This window comes from Nematocida displodere (genome assembly GCF_001642395.1).
Source record: "Nematocida displodere strain JUm2807 chromosome Unknown 2, whole genome shotgun sequence".
Taxonomy (NCBI): Eukaryota; Fungi; Microsporidia; genus Nematocida; species Nematocida displodere.
The window spans coordinates 152342-168204 of NW_027138156.1; the positions used below are offsets into that span (position 1 = coordinate 152342).

At 47.2% G+C, this 15863-nt stretch overlaps 18 protein-coding genes across 18 annotated transcripts; 11 read left to right on the forward strand and 7 right to left on the reverse strand.

The window, feature by feature from the left end:
* Positions 1-7: 7 nt before the first annotated feature.
* NEDG_00632 (40S ribosomal protein eS12) lies at positions 8-400 on the forward strand (the record flags this gene model as incomplete). The annotated part of the gene is made up of 1 exon (XM_067688050.1): positions 8-400. One exon carries the CDS (start codon positions 8-10, stop codon positions 398-400), a length of 393 nt encoding a protein of 130 aa, XP_067544147.1.
* Positions 401-437: 37 nt separating this feature from the next.
* Positions 438-2006, forward strand: NEDG_00633 (multiple RNA-binding domain-containing protein 1; the record flags this gene model as incomplete). Its single annotated transcript, XM_067688051.1, has 1 exon — positions 438-2006. One exon carries the CDS (start codon positions 438-440, stop codon positions 2004-2006), a length of 1569 nt encoding a protein of 522 aa, XP_067544148.1.
* Positions 2007-2073: 67 nt separating this feature from the next.
* NEDG_00634 (60S ribosomal protein eL30) lies at positions 2074-2394 on the reverse strand (the record flags this gene model as incomplete). Its single annotated transcript, XM_067688052.1, has 1 exon — positions 2074-2394. The coding sequence occupies one exon, from the start codon at positions 2392-2394 to the stop codon at positions 2074-2076; it is 321 nt and encodes a 106-aa protein (XP_067544149.1).
* A 34-nt stretch (positions 2395-2428) lies between these two features.
* Positions 2429-2713, forward strand: NEDG_00635 (uncharacterized protein; the record flags this gene model as incomplete). The annotated part of the gene is made up of 1 exon (XM_067688053.1): positions 2429-2713. The coding sequence occupies one exon, from the start codon at positions 2429-2431 to the stop codon at positions 2711-2713; it is 285 nt and encodes a 94-aa protein (XP_067544150.1).
* Positions 2714-2738: 25 nt separating this feature from the next.
* On the forward strand, positions 2739-3128 carry NEDG_00636 (V-type H+-transporting ATPase subunit F; the record flags this gene model as incomplete). The annotated part of the gene is made up of 1 exon (XM_067688054.1): positions 2739-3128. One exon carries the CDS (start codon positions 2739-2741, stop codon positions 3126-3128), a length of 390 nt encoding a protein of 129 aa, XP_067544151.1.
* A 39-nt stretch (positions 3129-3167) lies between these two features.
* On the reverse strand, positions 3168-3656 carry NEDG_00637 (uncharacterized protein; the record flags this gene model as incomplete). Its single annotated transcript, XM_067688055.1, has 1 exon — positions 3168-3656. One exon carries the CDS (start codon positions 3654-3656, stop codon positions 3168-3170), a length of 489 nt encoding a protein of 162 aa, XP_067544152.1.
* Positions 3657-3684: 28 nt separating this feature from the next.
* Positions 3685-4116, reverse strand: NEDG_00638 (40S ribosomal protein uS9; the record flags this gene model as incomplete). Its single annotated transcript, XM_067688056.1, has 1 exon — positions 3685-4116. The coding sequence occupies one exon, from the start codon at positions 4114-4116 to the stop codon at positions 3685-3687; it is 432 nt and encodes a 143-aa protein (XP_067544153.1).
* Positions 4117-4334: 218 nt separating this feature from the next.
* On the forward strand, positions 4335-4925 carry NEDG_00639 (60S ribosomal protein eL13; the record flags this gene model as incomplete). The annotated part of the gene is made up of 1 exon (XM_067688057.1): positions 4335-4925. One exon carries the CDS (start codon positions 4335-4337, stop codon positions 4923-4925), a length of 591 nt encoding a protein of 196 aa, XP_067544154.1.
* A 47-nt stretch (positions 4926-4972) lies between these two features.
* NEDG_00640 (translocation protein SEC63) lies at positions 4973-6667 on the reverse strand (the record flags this gene model as incomplete). The annotated part of the gene is made up of 1 exon (XM_067688058.1): positions 4973-6667. One exon carries the CDS (start codon positions 6665-6667, stop codon positions 4973-4975), a length of 1695 nt encoding a protein of 564 aa, XP_067544155.1.
* A 45-nt stretch (positions 6668-6712) lies between these two features.
* NEDG_00641 (18S rRNA (adenine1779-N6/adenine178-N6)-dimethyltransferase) lies at positions 6713-7669 on the forward strand (the record flags this gene model as incomplete). The annotated part of the gene is made up of 1 exon (XM_067688059.1): positions 6713-7669. The coding sequence occupies one exon, from the start codon at positions 6713-6715 to the stop codon at positions 7667-7669; it is 957 nt and encodes a 318-aa protein (XP_067544156.1).
* Positions 7670-7699: 30 nt separating this feature from the next.
* On the forward strand, positions 7700-8014 carry NEDG_00642 (60S ribosomal protein eL42; the record flags this gene model as incomplete). Its single annotated transcript, XM_067688060.1, has 1 exon — positions 7700-8014. One exon carries the CDS (start codon positions 7700-7702, stop codon positions 8012-8014), a length of 315 nt encoding a protein of 104 aa, XP_067544157.1.
* Positions 8015-8064: 50 nt separating this feature from the next.
* On the forward strand, positions 8065-8613 carry NEDG_00643 (uncharacterized protein; the record flags this gene model as incomplete). Its single annotated transcript, XM_067688061.1, has 1 exon — positions 8065-8613. One exon carries the CDS (start codon positions 8065-8067, stop codon positions 8611-8613), a length of 549 nt encoding a protein of 182 aa, XP_067544158.1.
* Positions 8614-8765: 152 nt separating this feature from the next.
* Positions 8766-10433, reverse strand: NEDG_00644 (uncharacterized protein; the record flags this gene model as incomplete). The annotated part of the gene is made up of 1 exon (XM_067688062.1): positions 8766-10433. One exon carries the CDS (start codon positions 10431-10433, stop codon positions 8766-8768), a length of 1668 nt encoding a protein of 555 aa, XP_067544159.1.
* A 40-nt stretch (positions 10434-10473) lies between these two features.
* On the reverse strand, positions 10474-10794 carry NEDG_00645 (large subunit ribosomal protein L34e; the record flags this gene model as incomplete). The annotated part of the gene is made up of 1 exon (XM_067688063.1): positions 10474-10794. One exon carries the CDS (start codon positions 10792-10794, stop codon positions 10474-10476), a length of 321 nt encoding a protein of 106 aa, XP_067544160.1.
* A 183-nt stretch (positions 10795-10977) lies between these two features.
* Positions 10978-11331, forward strand: NEDG_00646 (uncharacterized protein; the record flags this gene model as incomplete). The annotated part of the gene is made up of 1 exon (XM_067688064.1): positions 10978-11331. One exon carries the CDS (start codon positions 10978-10980, stop codon positions 11329-11331), a length of 354 nt encoding a protein of 117 aa, XP_067544161.1.
* Positions 11332-11528: 197 nt separating this feature from the next.
* NEDG_00647 (N-terminal acetyltransferase B complex catalytic subunit) lies at positions 11529-12011 on the forward strand (the record flags this gene model as incomplete). The annotated part of the gene is made up of 1 exon (XM_067688065.1): positions 11529-12011. The coding sequence occupies one exon, from the start codon at positions 11529-11531 to the stop codon at positions 12009-12011; it is 483 nt and encodes a 160-aa protein (XP_067544162.1).
* A 53-nt stretch (positions 12012-12064) lies between these two features.
* On the reverse strand, positions 12065-13330 carry NEDG_00648 (uncharacterized protein; the record flags this gene model as incomplete). The annotated part of the gene is made up of 1 exon (XM_067688066.1): positions 12065-13330. One exon carries the CDS (start codon positions 13328-13330, stop codon positions 12065-12067), a length of 1266 nt encoding a protein of 421 aa, XP_067544163.1.
* A 216-nt stretch (positions 13331-13546) lies between these two features.
* NEDG_00649 (uncharacterized protein) lies at positions 13547-15610 on the forward strand (the record flags this gene model as incomplete). The annotated part of the gene is made up of 1 exon (XM_067688067.1): positions 13547-15610. One exon carries the CDS (start codon positions 13547-13549, stop codon positions 15608-15610), a length of 2064 nt encoding a protein of 687 aa, XP_067544164.1.
* Between the last annotated feature and the right edge of the window lie 253 nt (positions 15611-15863).

The window sequence follows — 15863 nt, forward strand, 5'->3', positions numbered from 1 at the left end:
CCCAGCAATGGAACACGTAGCACAGCAGGGAGAGAAGACAATGACCGACATGGAGGCATTCTCAGAGATGTGTTTGGCCAGTATCAAGGCTGGAGGCCTTATCAAAGGCTTCAGACAAGTGACCAAGTCTATCATCAGCAGAAGAGCGAAGCTCATTATTCTGTCAACGGCCATTAACCAGAAGGACATGACCGCGGTGATTGAGGGTCTAACCACCCAGTACGGCGTTCCCGTGGCCAAGGTTGGCACCCACGAGGACATTGCCGAACTGGTCAGAATTTGCAAGAAGGATGAAACCGGAAAAACCATTAAAAAAGCAAAGTGTGCAGTTGCATCGATTGAAGACTTTGGAGAGTCCAGCGAGGGCAAGAAGCAAATCTTTGCCCAAATCGGCCTATAATAAAACGGGTTAAATTTACATCCATTTGAAAATTTTTATGAGAGTGGTTGTCAAGAATCTACCACCAGGCGTCACTGGAGCAGCTCTGAAGAAGCACTTCTCAGATAGAGGCACGCCAACAGACGTAAGACTCCTCACAGACACCGTGGGAGAGTCGAGAAGAGTTGCCTTCCTCGGGTACAAGACCCAGGAGGCCACCGAGCGGAGCATTCTTTACTACAACAAGTCGTACTACAACGGACAGAGGATCACAATGGAAGAAGTAAGACACAGGGCCGAGGAGCAGGAGGACGACTACCCAAGAAAAGGGCAAAGGCCATTCGAGGTGGCAGCAATCAACGCAGAGGAAATGAAGGAAATAGTCAAGCTCATTACTAAGAAGAAAGAAACAGCCTGGAACAACGAAGCAGATGAAGCAGCAGCCAAGCAGGCCCCGCCCAAAGAAACCGTTGAGGAGGTCATTCAAAAGTACCAGAAAAAAACCCAGGAGGCCAACAAGCAAAAGGTCCTCGACACCGGCGAAGTGTTTGTTCACGGCATTCCCTACGAGGCCACCGAGGAGGAGGTGGAGGCAGAGTTCAGCAAGTACGGACCAGTGGCAGAGGTCTACCTAAAACAAAAGTCCAGAGTAGATGCCTGGGGAGACGGTGAAACGCTTAACTGTGGACACGTCATCATTCAGTACACCTTCCCTAAGGATGCCTACGCTCTTCTTTCAAAAGAGATAATCTTTCAGGGAAGAAACGTTAAAGTTCTTCCAAGTAAAGGAAAACCTGAAGTTGAAGTAACCAGCAAAAACAAAAGCAACCTTTCGCGCGGGAAGTACAACGCCCTCTTCTTTAACTTCTCGGCCGTTCTTGGGATTGCAGCCAAAGAAAAGAAGGTTTCTAAGACCGCGATTCTTAAAGACCGAGGCACAGGCCTGGGAGGAAGGATGGCTCTGCTTGAAAGCGAGCTAATTGAAAGAACCAAGATCTTCATTAGAGAAGAAGGCATTGCTGAGGAGTGTTCTTGCCAGAAGCAGCTTTGTACGTGTATGTTCGTTTCCAAAAAGTCACTTCTGGTTAAGAACCTTCCCTACAACACGACCGAGTTCGAGCTCAAACAGTTCTTCAGGCACTACCTCCGCCTTGTTTTCTCGCCCTCAAAGACCTTGGCTGTTTTAGAGTACGTCTCTAAATCAGATGCCGTTAAAGAACTCAAAAACAACAACTTCTCCAAAATCAGAGACCACCCCATCTACGTTGAACACCTTAAAGTTACCAAAGAAAGATACATCCGTGAAGCATCTGGCACAGTACCCGTACCCGTACCCGCACCCGGTCCAGCACCCAGCACCGTACCTGGCCCTGAAACCAGCCCCAGCACCAAACTCATCATCAAAAACGTTCCCTTCCAGGCAGGGCGCAGCGAGCTGTCTGAGATCCTTGAAGGCTTGGTAGGCAAGGAGTTTAAGCTTAGAATACCGCAGAAGCCTGACGGCTCACACCGAGGCTTCTGCTTCGTTGAGGTGGACAGGCAGGAGCTTTTAGAGGTCCTCCTAGACCGGCTGAGACACATCCATTTGTATGGAAGGCACCTGGTTACGGAGCGTGCACAGTTATAGGCAAGGTCTGCCTAGCGGGAGCAGCGGGCCCTCAAAGCGCACATAGCTTACTCTACTAGTTAATAGTTTATTCACTGCGAATAAGGTCTGCCTCTCCATCGTCAAGGATTGAGATGACACCCATTCTGAACTCAGCACCGCAAAGGTTAGCTAGGTCCCTGTTTGATCCGTCAAACATGTAAACTGGCACCTTTCCTGCAAGTATAGCGTAGTACTCTAACTGCATTCTCTTAATGGTTGGGTAGTTCTTGGTTAGAATGATGTACTTGCATGTTTGGTTGATCAGTGTTGTAATGGTCTGTCTGAATCCTACATAGTACTTTCCTGTCTTAATGACAAGAGGCAGCTGTGTTGCTACGGTTGTGCTGGTCTTTGTTTTCTTGCTCATCTACAAGGGAAAGAATAAAAAAAATATTTAGTCCATGAACATTGGTGAACAGAGAAGACTTTTTCACGAAGGGACTATTTCACACGAAGAGAACCACCTCACCACCTACACCCACGACAACGGCGTTGTGGTGGTAACCAATACAGAGCACAACCTTAAAACCCTACCAAAGCTCTTAGAGTACGTGACAAGCACCTACACAGTCATTGACTCAGCTGAAAGAGAGCCCGAGCCCGAAGCTCCGGGGGCGTACTACAAGTATCTTCTGCTTCTGCAGAACAGGGTCAGGCGCAGGAAGTGCGGGACAAGTAATAAGTAGAAGTGCCAAGAAAATATTTGCAAAAATGAGCTTTAATGGACTCTCAGACAGAACGAAAGTAGCAGTTCTTGCAGATGAAGCAACTGTCAATGGTTTCAGACTTACAGGCATTAACGGGAAAGAGTGGAGCCAGTCCCCGCACGGGGTATTCAACTATCTTCACACAGTCACTGACAGTACCGAGGACAAAGACATCCTAGCCCACTTCAAGATTCTTCAAGAAAGGAAAGAAATAGCGATGATTTTCCTCAACAGAAGAGCTTCAGACGTTCTCCGGGAAGAGATAGAGCAGAGAAAAGAAGTGTTTCCCATTATTATGGACATTCCCAGCAAAAACACCCCACCAAGCGGCCAGGACGTCAAACTCATGAAGAGACTGAGCGCTTTAACGGGTAACACAACAACCAAGAGGTAGTACACCCACCCACCTATGGTTCCTGCATACAGCATACAGCTACATTCCATCAAACACGTTTTTGATGCCGTTATTGTCTAACTGCTCTATTAGATCGGGAGTAGAGGGGTTGGATGGTTGGATGAGTTGCCAGATGAGTGTGTCCCCTTCATCACAGATGTTTGAAAGGACAAGGATGTGTGCGGCAGGCAAGTTGTAGGCTGTACCCACTTCTCTAATAATCCACTCAAGCATAAGTATCTTGTGATCTTTGTCGAGTTCATGTGATCTTTTTAGATGTGACTCCCTTTTGATTCGGGCCATGCACTGTTTTTCTGCCTCAATCACTGCCTGGTCATTGTGCTTGAGCTTCTTTTGCAGGTGCCTGATTATAGAGTCTTTTTCCTCGAGTGTTTTCTGTGCTTCTTCAAGCTGGGCGGTGAGTGTGGAAATCTTGGACTTTGTGCTTCTCAGGAGAACGTGTGCTTCTGAAAGGCGGCTGTCTTTTTCATGGATCTCCTTTAGGAGGGCATCTGTACGGGCATCCATAAAAATAATTAAAATTTTGTCTTTATTCTTATCTGTAAGACTTTTGGTATCTGGCACGGGCTCCTGGACCTCCTGCCTTCTTGGGCTCCTTTCTCCTGGAGTCGGTGACCAGCATGTACCTGTCGTACTTAGAGATGATGTTTTTAAGATCGGATCTAACTTGCTCGTCAACGAATTTGCCGTAGTAAGCTATCAGGGACTTAGCCAGAGCCTGTCTTACGGCGTAGAGCCTGGTCACATCTCCTCCTCCTCTAACCTCAACGTTAAAAGAAAGCCTTTCATAGAACTTTGGGTCAATAATGGAGAAGAGCTCGGTAACTTTGGCGAGGATCATTTTTGGGTGGAGTAGTTGAAGGGGTCTCTTGTTAACAAGGACTTCAAACTTCCCAGTGTTTGTGCACGTGCTGTTTGCTACTGCTGTTTTCTTGCCACCTTTGGCCGTGATACTTTCGACGCTCATTATAACAGGGGACTAAAAAATTAAAAATAAAACGTAAACCAAGAAGCAACCCAAAGACAAAAGAGGGAGGAAGGGTGCCAGGTGAAAAGGTAGCATAGACTAAAAGCGCTTCCAAAGACGTTTTTCAGAAGATTCGTGCTTTTGTCTCTTGGCAGATGTGGTAGAGCACCTTTCTTGTTTTTTATAATTACGTTTTTTTATTTTATCCGACCAGGGATATGAAGCACAACAACGCATTAAGCACCGGACACTTCAAGAAGTCATCGCTAAAGTACAAGCTATGGTTCGACCAACCAATCCAGAAGAAGATAAGAAGAGAAAGAAGACAGGAGAAAGCTAAGAAGATTTCTCCAAGAAACGTCGAGATGCTTAAGCCTGCAGTCAGATGCCTTAGCAACCGATACAACACCAAGATGAGACTTGGCCGAGGATTTTCTTTTGCTGAGGTGCTTGGGGCCGGTCTTACCGCCAACAAAGCCAGGCGTCTAGGCATTGCCGTCGACCCAAGAAGACACAACTACTCGGAGGAGGGTGTTCAGAGAAACATCGAAAGAATCAAGGAGTACCTCGCCAAAACAACTGTTTACAAGAACGTTGCCGAGGCCAAGACTGCCGAGGCCGTTCAGCACAAGTCAGTTATTCTTCCCCTGTCCAAGGCTCGTCCACAGATTGAGGGCGTGCCCCGCTCAGAGGTCAAGTCTGAGGTGGGCACTGCTGAGAAGATGGTCTCTCTGAGAAACGAGTGCATCAAGAAGAGGTCACTCAAGGCCCGATCGGGGCTTCTTGCCAAAATGGGAATAGAGGCGTAGTTTCAGCTAAATAAAAAACCGTTATTTTCCAAAAACTTTTATGGTGGCTATCTTAAAATGAGGGTTTTTCTGAAGAGAGTATCTCGATTGAAAAACTTGGTGCAAACTAAGTGGACGTCAACAACGGCCTTCTTGCTATGGGTAAGACTCTGGAACGAGGGAAGCTTAAAAAGAACCTCTGTATCAGCGACTCCCGGCGTGAATCCTGAAGACTCAGTGATGAGGACCCCGTTTACTTCGAGGACCACGGACCAGGTATACTTCTGGGGGGCGTAGAAAAGAGGGTTGTGCGCAGAAACGCTATCCACGCTTCCTCTGATCACGATGGGCGACTTTTCCAGTTCTTTGGGGCTGATTTCAGGGCACTCTTCATCGGTGAAAATGCTTAGATCTTCTGTATCTACAGGTGCTGAGACCTTTAGTGGTGTCGGGGGTAGATATTGGCTTGCGTGTCCTTCGCGGACAAGAACCACCCTTAGGGAGCACTCAGCACTTCCCGTAATGACTTCTCCTTTGGTGATGGGGCCGTCAACGGCCGTGTACATATCTATGGCGACAATTTTTGCTTTAAACATGTTTTGATCGATTTCCTTATCTATCTCGGAGTGTTCGACATCGTACTTCTTTCCTTCAAAGGCCTTGATGAAGACGTCTGGGAAGTGGGTGTCTGGGTACTGCAGCTCTGAGTACTTTGGCTCGGGGATTGAGAGAACCAGGCACCTTTCCAGGTCAAAGGTAAGATAAAAGATTTCTTTCTGTTTCAGGTGCTGACTGATCAAGCGCACGGCCATAGCTCCGTTTAAGAGCTCTTCCTGGATCTTGCTCAGGTCTGAGTTGTCGATCAGCGTTAGTACCTGCTCGTTTTTTAGCGCCAGTGCTGAGAGAGAGAGGACGTGGCGGGCACTTGCCAGGCCCGGGGCGGTGCTAATGGCCAGGTCGGCCGAAAGAATCCTCTGGAGCCTGTCAAGGTTGGCCTGCGGCGTTTTCCAGGCGTGCTCAGCCATTTCGGTGCTGCTCTGAGTGATCCACTCAATCAGCGTGTAAATGGTTGAGCACTTCTTAACATGCTTCATTTGGTGGAAGAGGGACTCTGCCGTGCGGTAGGAAATACCAACGGCCGAGTAGTCAAAAGAGAATTTCCAGAGATAGGAAACGACTTTTGGCAGAGCTATTCCCAATAAGGAAATATAGATAAGAATGATTAAAATTGCAGAATTTTGGCTAAGTGCCCACTCTGGAATGGCAATCACATGACTCTTTCCCACCTCGCCCTCTCCAAACGCGTCCCAGCTTTCTCTCTTGGCGTGGTCCAGCAAGAGGTCTTTAGCCCTGAGAATTTTCTGGACTTTTTCGTTCTGGGCCCGCTTATCTTCCCGGTTCATTTTTGTTTCCCGGACTAGGCTTCGGTAGGCCGTAAGAACGTCCTGGTCGGTGGCACTCGTGTCCAGGCTTAGCACGTCGTACGGGTCAAAGGCGCCCGTGCGCTCATACTTCCCCATAATCGCGTTTTTAATGGGAAGGGCTATCAGGGCACAGGCACAAAGAAAGATAATGCGGTAGATGTTGAAACCGCGTCTCTCTTCTTTCAGTTTGACACACTCTTGACAACGACATGGAGCGGGAAGTGTTTTTTTAGGAGGAAATGCGCGCGAGTAGGTTATCGCTATCACTGGAACCAGTAAAACGATTGCTAAAAGCGACGAAGAGACTCCTGAGGCGTCGTATTCGTATTTACTGCTCATACACAAGGGAGCATAAATTAAATAATTTATTAATACTTCTTCATCATGACTGAAACGCTCAAAAAGTCTTTTGGTCAGCATCTTCTGAAGAATCCGGGGATTATAACGGCCCTGATAGAAAAGGCACGGATTAGACCAACCGACACAGTTTTAGAGATAGGCCCTGGCACGGGGAATCTTACGCTAAAGCTTCTTGAGCGGGCTAAGAAAGTTGTTGCCGTTGAGAAGGACAAGAAAATAGCTACCGATCTTCTTAAGCGGGTGGGGCAGAAGAGAAGAAAGCTACAGCTAGTGATTGGCGATGCGATTGAGGTAGACTACCCCGAGTTTGATTTATGCATCTCAAACACTCCGTACCAAATTAGCAGCCCACTGACGTTCAAGCTGCTAACCTACCCGTTCAAGGCGGCCATTCTTATGTTCCAGAGAGAGTTTGCTTTGCGTCTTTGTGCCACGCCTGCCGACCCGTACTACTGCCGGCTCTCTGTTTCCGTGCAAATAAGAGCCAACGTTCAGCACATCATGAAAGTTTCAAAAAAGAGCTTCCGCCCGCCCCCCAAGGTCGAGTCGAGCATTGTCAGAATAGAGCCCAAGAGGCACCAGCCCAACATCAACCTTAACGAGTTTGATGGCCTGGTTAGGCTCTGTTTCAGCCGAAAAAACAAGACAATTGGGTCTATTTTCAGACAAACGGCGATTAAAAACCTTATCTTTAGAAATACACAGGCAGAGAGCTCAGAAGGCGTTCCTGCAGGTGAAGGTGTCTTTGGAGTAGTTGGCAGCCCTGATTTCACCGAGGATCCCAACGACGACGGCTCAAGCGACGGGGAGGGAAATGACTTGGCAGAACAAGAACCGCTTCCACCAGTGAACGAGCAGGCGTTGAGAAGGGCTCTGGAAGAAAGCGGGTTTGAAAAAGAAAGAGCTGCGAAAATGACGGTGGAGGACTTCCTCTTCCTCCTTATTAAGTTTAAAGAAAACGGAGTCTCTTTTTCGGCGTGAATAAAATTACTTTTATTTTTTAGCCCTGTAATGGTCAACTATCCCAAAGTAAGAAAGACCCACTGCAAAGTATGCAACTCCCATGTAGTGCACAAGGTGTCTCTTTACAAGAAGAGCAAGGAAAGACCTCTGGCACAAGGAGCTAGAAGATATAGATTGAAGCAAAGTGGTTTCGGTGGACAGACCAAGCCCATTCTAAGACGTAAGGCAAAAACCACCAAAAAAGTCGTTTTGAAGATGGAATGCACGAAATGCAAAGGCAAGCAGTGCAAGGTCTTTAAGAGAGCTAAGCACGTGGAGATAGGAGCCCAAAAGAAGGCAAAGGGAGAAGCACTTAACTACTAAATAAATCAAGCGACCGTACTATATCTGAGCGCAAACGTTCTCTTTTGTTGATGAATTTTTCTCCAGTGGTTAGCACTGAGCAGAGACAAGTCTTTGAGCTTCATTGGGACGACGGGGAGCTTTGTGTGGGAAGAGAAAGTATTTTCCAGCTAATTCGGAATATAAAAGACCCCGAGCACGACTACACGCTTGAGCAGCTTAACGTTGTCTGCTTAGAAGACATTTGCATCTACTCCCACGTGGAAGACCCTTCAGCTAGCCAGGCTGCAGGCGTCTCGGGCTTGGGGGGGAAACAGTGGGCCAGGGAGCACCACCAGACCGAGGAGGAGGTAAAACGCGCAGGCCAGGAGGTGCCGGTGTTTGTGGAGATCAAGGTGGTTCCAACAATCCCGCACTGCTCCATGGTGGGGCTTATTGGGCTCAGCATTCTCTATAAAGTGACCAAAATAATTAGCAGCCGGTACGTGGTCAGAGTTATTGTTAAGAAAGGAACGCACACGCTGGATGAAGAAATGACCAAGCAGCTGGAAGATATTGAGCGAACATCCTCAGCGTTTATCAATCCAGCCATTGTTGCGACGATTACCGAGCTGATTTAAGCGTTGAACCTTAAAGGCGGCATCTTCGTTTTTCAGTTTTTGCGTTGCTTATATACCAAGCAATCAAATAAGGTTCAGAAATCCAGCCTACCAGTTAGGGCTAGACCCGGGGCTGGGTGGTAGGACCCGTGGTGGCCTGCAGTATTAGTTATTTATTTCCTCCCTCCTCGCTTCTTATAAACTATAGCCTTCCCGTTTCTCTTTTTGCAGATAAGAACAATTATTGCTAATGCGATGTAGATAACGATTAAACAAATCATAACGTCGCAAAGCCAAGAGTTGGCTTTGAATTTGCTGTTTATGAGTGGCTGGCTCGAAGGCGTGCTTGGAATAGGTACATAGTAGAGAGTTTCTGCCGAAGTAAAGGTGTGTCTGATCAGCTGGATGGTGTACGGCGAGCCTTGAATGAGCTGGGCCACGTATCCAGCTGTGTATGCAGCTGAGATACTGGTGCCTTCGTGGGTTGAGTACGTGTCTGAGAGGGAGTTGTATGTCCCAACGTCCCCAACCGTGGCATTGCCTAGGGCATAGACGTCAGTGCACGATCCGCTGTTTGACCACTTCTCAGGCATGAACGAGTTTGAAAGGCTGCCAACGGTTAAAACATACTTCGATCTTCCTGGGCTGTACGCACAGGACGACCCCCCGTCGTTACCTGAAGCTGCCACCACGTGGATGTTTCTCTCGTGGAAGGTTTTCATTGCTCCATCGAGTATGTGAGAGGAGGCGCCGGCAAAAGGAAGAAGAACAACCGACCGTCCTCCGCGCGCTCTTTCCAAAACTTTCTCTAACCCGTACATAATATCTGAAAGATACGACTTTTGTGTGCTGAACACCGGCACCAAAATAGCCCGAGCTTCTTTTCCCAGCCCAGTGTTGGTCCCAATGGCAGCAGTAATCATTGAGGTGGCGTGTCTTTCAGCATACGCCTCCACCCTCTTCTGAAGGTTGAGCACTTCCACCCTTCCCCGCGCCTCTTTATGGACACTTCCTATGTTCCCATCTAAGATGTAAATGTCAACGCCCTGCCCCGTTTTTGTGCTAGTGAGGGGGAGGTACCTGTTTCTGTACCACCTGAAAAGTGCCGAGTCTTTTAGCAAGTAGCTATTACGAACGTGCCTGTTAAAAAACGAGTCTAGCAGTGGCAGGTGGAAGAGCTGTTTGCTGTTGTTAATTGTGGTGTAGAAATTGTTGGGAAGTCCTGTTTGTCTGTATGCCAGCGTGTACTCCTTGTTTTCTTCAACGGCCTCAACCGTTATTCCGCCCATTTTTTCCAGTACCCCAGACACTTTTGCAGGACTCCCCCCACACACACTAACCCCATTGAGCGCTTTTGTATACTCATACTCAATGTATGCGCCAGGATCAGATTGTCCCAGTTCCTTCAAAAGACCTTCTTTCTGGGCCTGGGTTAGTGGCTGCATGGTTTTAACTACCGTACAGTTTTTTGTCTCGGTCAAAGGCTTCGGTGTGCTTGGGGCAGAGGTAGGAGTGGGGGCAGAGGTTGTGCCTGGGCTAGGGTTGGGGCTGAGTATTGGGCTGGGTTTATGTGGGGGCAGGACTTTAAATGGCACTGTATCACTAGAACCACTTTTTGGGTCTGTCTCGGTTTTTCCGGTTTTCTCGGTCTTTTGGCCAGCCTCTAGCCTCACCTCTAATTCATTCTCGGTTCTTCTCAGGTACCCTCCCCTTATAGAATGAACCACTGGTGGGTGCTGCGACAAATTGCCCGGCTCTATTCCACCAAGGCGTACCGTAATGCTGTCACTAAACAGCCTAACACAGTAAACACCTGCTCCTAAAAAGACAAGCCTACGCATCACTGTGGCAGATTCTGCTACTTTTAAAGAAATTGACTGTTTATTGGGCTATTTCCTTAACATGTTTCTGCTCCTCCATAAGGAATGACTTAAGGATTCTTCCCTCCACACACTTGGCGCAGATGGTTCCACCGTGCACTCTGTTAATGGTTCTCTGGGACCTGGTCTGTCTGGCAAAGTCTGCTGGTCTAAGGGGAAGAAGTCCTTCAATCTTTGATTTGCAGTCTCCGCACTTCTGGTGACTTCCTGCCTTCTTTTGTTTCACAAACGTTAGCTTTCCGTCCGTTCTTTTAACGAACTTCATGATGTTGCTTGGGGTGACGTATGGGTTGTACCCTGCTCTAACTACTCTCTGTGCCATTTACAAGGACAGTAAAAAAATAATTAAAAAACCACCAACCATTCTTCTGCCTCTCTGGGACAGTCCATTCGCTTCCCCAAAACTGCCCAAAACTACCCAAGCCACTCCTGCTCTGCCCCCACCCCTGCCGCCAATCTGAACTAACCCAAAAACCTTTATATCACAATCCTCCGTATTTTTTTAATGAAGTACTTAATGGAGCAGTGGAGTAGTCCGTACATCGCTGAGGTCTATGGAGAGAGGCTGTTTTCTTTGCTAGGGCTGATAGAACGCAGTGAAAAAGGATACTCTCTGATCCACACGTACAATGCCACCTACCTGATTCTTCTCAGGGCACAAACAGAGTACATCTACCAAAGATACACAACTAACGAAGAGGAGTGCAAAGAGCAAGAAACAGAAGCCATTCTTAAACTCCACAAGTACAACCGAACCAAAGACACAGCCCAAGAAATACTTGGCATACTTGCCCAGCGCAGCAATGCCTCCCTCAAAAAAACGGCTCAAAAGTACTCCACCCCCGAAGCCCTCGACTGAAGCGGGCCACAGCCCCACAACGGCCAAGACCCAAACTGGCCCAAACTAACCCGAACTAACCCGAACACAACCATAGGGGAAACACACAGCTAACCAAAATGTATCCGCTTTGGTCCAGTGGCTAGGATTTCGCCCTCTCACGGCGACGGCCGGGGTTCGATTCCCTGAAGCGGAATATTTTTTTGTTTTTTCTGAAGATGTTTGTATACGAGACACTTTCTCCTCTGTCACTGCTAGACGTTAACCTGGTGAATCTAGACGACAAAACAATGTCGTTCTCGCTAGAGTTTTACTTTAGCTACATGTCTGAAAAACGGAACAACTCTTTTTCTGTTAGCTGCGATGGCTCCGTGGTTGGCTACATTTTTGGAAACAGCGGTCTTTACAAAAACACCCCTGAAAAGTACACCCACATCACAGCACTGAGTGTCTCCCCGCTCGTCCGGCACTGTGCGGTGGGAACGGGTCTGCTGCGCCTATTTGACCTGAACGCGTACATCCACCATTCTAAGTTTATCGATTTATTCGTTAGAGTCTCAAACACGAAAGCGATTGCCTTCTACCAGCACAACGCCTATGCTTTCCACGAAAAAATAGACATGTACTACCACGACCCCTCTGAAGACGCCTGGGACATGCGAAAGTATCTCCCAGACCAACTGAGTGATTCAGAGTCATAGACAGCACCTGAATATAGCACCAATAAACAGAGTTCTAGTTAGGCACCCGTCCATCAAGCGGAAAGACCTCCCCCACCAGTAGAAGAGATAATAGCTGCTGGCGCCGCTTTAAAGAATCCAGCAATCATGCCCTTAATCTTAGACAGCAGTCCCATAAAGGAAACCACTATTTTAGATGTTCGCTGGAGAACCACATCCGTTGTTGATTTCCTGTATATGTTTAGGCTCGCTGCTTTATCTATAGCTTGGTTGCAGATAGATTCAATGCTACTTGTGGTGGTTGTAAATAAGCTTTTAACGATTTCAAAGGATCCTGTAGCCCAGGCAACGTATGTAACTCCAACAACCAACCCTACCCCCATAACAACAAGCCCTGTGGCCACATACCGACTAACCTTGTTTTTGTTGTAGTCCCTTAGCTCAATCCACGTGTTTTGGTTAGCGTTGTGGCTATCAAGTGTCAAGAACTTAGCCACTGCTGCAAAGCACCCACACGCTGAAATAAGAGAGAAACCCACCGAAACCAAAGGACTGACCAGGCCAGAAATTTCTGGACTGTTTACCGCGATCACAGCAGTTGTACTTATGGCAATGATGAAGAAAAGACTGATGTTTTTGATAATGTCCCTTTTCTGGGCAGTGTTGGTGGTAGAAAGTCCTTCAAAGAAGCTACTAACGGTGTAGGTAAGTGCCAGAATCATTGCGAACTTGGCCTGCACCAAATTGAGGCTGAAATTTAAACTGTCAAGTCCATATCCGGCATTGACACAAACAACAACACACATGGCAGTGGCCGTAGTTCCCGCCATGAGGATAGCCCACCTACTTCTGAAAGTTGCAGTTTGCTTGGTTTCTGCTGCCTTTACGCCCTCAGTGTTTGGCTCCAGAATGTATCCAGCACCAACAAACAGGAGAAGCAGCCAGTTGAAAAAGTTTCCCTGGATCACTGACTCATAGGTGAACACGTTTGTGTTGAGAGGAATGGAACATGAAAGCATGACTATTGTGAAAACGGCCATTCCAGTAAGGACGTGTTTGATAGGGTTGGCGTATTTGGTGGTTAGAGCATTCACTATTGAAATAAGCAGGTAGGGTACTATCATTGCCATTTGTGTGATGCCGTTGTACGTAATAAAGATCTCACTGTTAATAAGCTTGGAAGCATACATCTGTAAAAGAGTTGCTACAACCAAGCTACCAACAAACATTCCTAGGATGGACAGTGCTTTGAACAGGGCACTGTCGTAGTTGAAAGGTGTGCCATCGGATTCGTTTGTTGGCTTTACCATCTCTTTTACTGTAGCATCTGTTTCTGACATTAGTGATTACTCCGTTGGATTATTTATAGGCCTGATTAAGCTGGTGGAAGGATGATTGGCTGGTTCGTTTAATGAGCTAGCCTATTGGAAGGTTGGGGAAGCTCGGGGCAGTTGATCTGCCTATCGTTGCTTTTTTGTTAAAGACCCCTGCACTTGTTCGGGTTAGCTTGGGTTAGCTAAAGTTACTACTTATTACCACAGATATTAAAATTTTTAATGTTTCTAAAACTCTTTAGCACGGCCATTGTCGTTCTAACGGGATTACACCTTGGCCTGATTAGCATGGGGGTAATGCATATCGAGGCAACTCCTGTTTCTTTAACAGACCCAAGCCTAGAGAATGGGAGAAGAGAGACTCTTCGGAGTATTTCTTCACGAGCCAGAGCATCTTCTAGTTATACCAACCAATCATTGTCTTTTAAAAAAAGAGCACAGAACTCCACAAGGCCAAGACATGGAGCTGATTTTTACCAGAATAGGAAGCCTTCTTCTTGTATTAGGCCACTTCCCAATGTTGGTAACACTTGCTACCTCAACAGTACATTGAACGTGTTTTTAAACATAGAAGAGCTGACCAATGACATTCTTTCGGTTGCCGAGCTACTCCCAATCCTCAAGCACAGGTATAGCAACGCACTTGAGTTGGAAACGGGAATTGCTGATTTGTCTCCGATCTTCATGGACACGATTTCCGACACCTCCGAACTCTCTAAAAACAACGAAAACACCGAACCCGCCGAAAACACCAAAAAAACCGAAGCCAAGGAGGCTGGTAGTTCAGAACTATATGGGGCACCCGATGCTGAGTCTCTTAGCCCGGAAGAAAGACAGAAATACTGCCGGGCGCTTGACTTTTTGATGTTATATAACATGTTGCTCCAGGGCAGGAACCTCACACACCACCAGAACTTATCCGAGCTCATGAGCACAGTGGTTCTCTCTCTCTCAGTGATTACCCCGTGGGTTTTGCCTAATAGTCAGGCAGATATATCCGACGTTTTTTCAGTTATCACTAATCAATTTTGTCTACTTTTTGAAAAGATGCTACCTGACCTAACATTAACATTCAGCTCCCACTCCTTCCTGAAAGATTCCGGACTAGAAATCAACCAGCACCTAGGCTTCAAGCTCCTGGGGGAGAACACGTACGCCTTTAACAACGCTGAGCCATCCCAGCCAACCATTGACCAATACTTGGTCGAACAAGACGCTCCAGAGCATAACCACGCCTACGTTATGTTTGAAGGGGGGCTTGAGCACTACCAAATATGCCTGCCTTCCACCGATATAGCCCCAACCATTAGAGAGGTGATCCAGCTGCTGGCAAGGATTCTAAGCGTTCCCAGCACCCAGATCTTCCCACACAACACAAACGAAGCCATGACGTCGGTCATAGAACCTTCTATTGACGGGCTCCACACTGATGAGAACAGAACCATCTTCTACATCCTTACAACAGACCATTCAGCCGGCCTCAAGGTCTACTTTGTTTCTCTGCAGGCAGGGACCCCTCTGTCCTTGACTAATAGGGAAATGTTTGGGCGCACGCTTCCCATGCTGGTGGTTTCTACCCCGAGCACAACCCTTAACCAACTTGTGAAAGAAACAGTTGCCAAATCCTTTCCAGGCCCCCAAAAGCTTTCCAGCGACAGCTTTACCCTGTCAAGGAGCGATGACACAACTGATATGGTCACCATCTATACCGTTAATGACAACATAGATGTTAAGGAGTACATAATCGACATCTACAACCGGGATTGCACCTATCTTTTTAATGCAAAGAAAACCATTGCCTGTTGGTTAGCCTATTTGGAAATAGTCAGCACCAACCCTGACAAACAGAATATCTTGGACAAGCAAACAGAGGCCACCAAAGCTCACATCGACCTAAACAACCAAATCTACAAACAAGTTTATCCAACCCAAAAGCCAACTAATAAGCAGCACTTCATGGTCCAGCAGGCACTAGTCAACCTTAGCATTCCAGGCCAGGTCAAACATGAATCCTCGCCCTGTGAATGGGACAGGATTCTCTTTAATGGACACGAAATGAGGCTCACAGCAGCCATCATCTTTTGGGGGTCAGTGAATTCAAATGGATACAGCTCAGGGCACTACATGTTTGGATCAAAAGTTGGCAAACAATGGATAATTCTTGATGATAACACGATACAGGAGACAGGGAACAACAAGTTCACCGTAGCAGATTTTGGATTCCCCCGACTAGCCTGCTACACCACCCATAGACAAATCTTTACCCCAACAAGCATAACTGCATAACCGAGCCTAAACTACAGCTTCTTTCCAGATAACGCGCCCACAGAGTGTCTGAGCTCCTCAAGACACTCAAGGTTGCCATCGTATAGAAAGCCGTAAGGAAACGCGTCTACTAATTGGTCTATTGCTAAATAAAGATGATCCATATAAAAAAGAAACAATTGGTATTTGTATGTCTGCAGTAGAATCAGACGGCCAAAGACAAGGACTCTGCTGCCATTTTTTGGGCTATCGGGCTATCGGGCTATCATAGCTG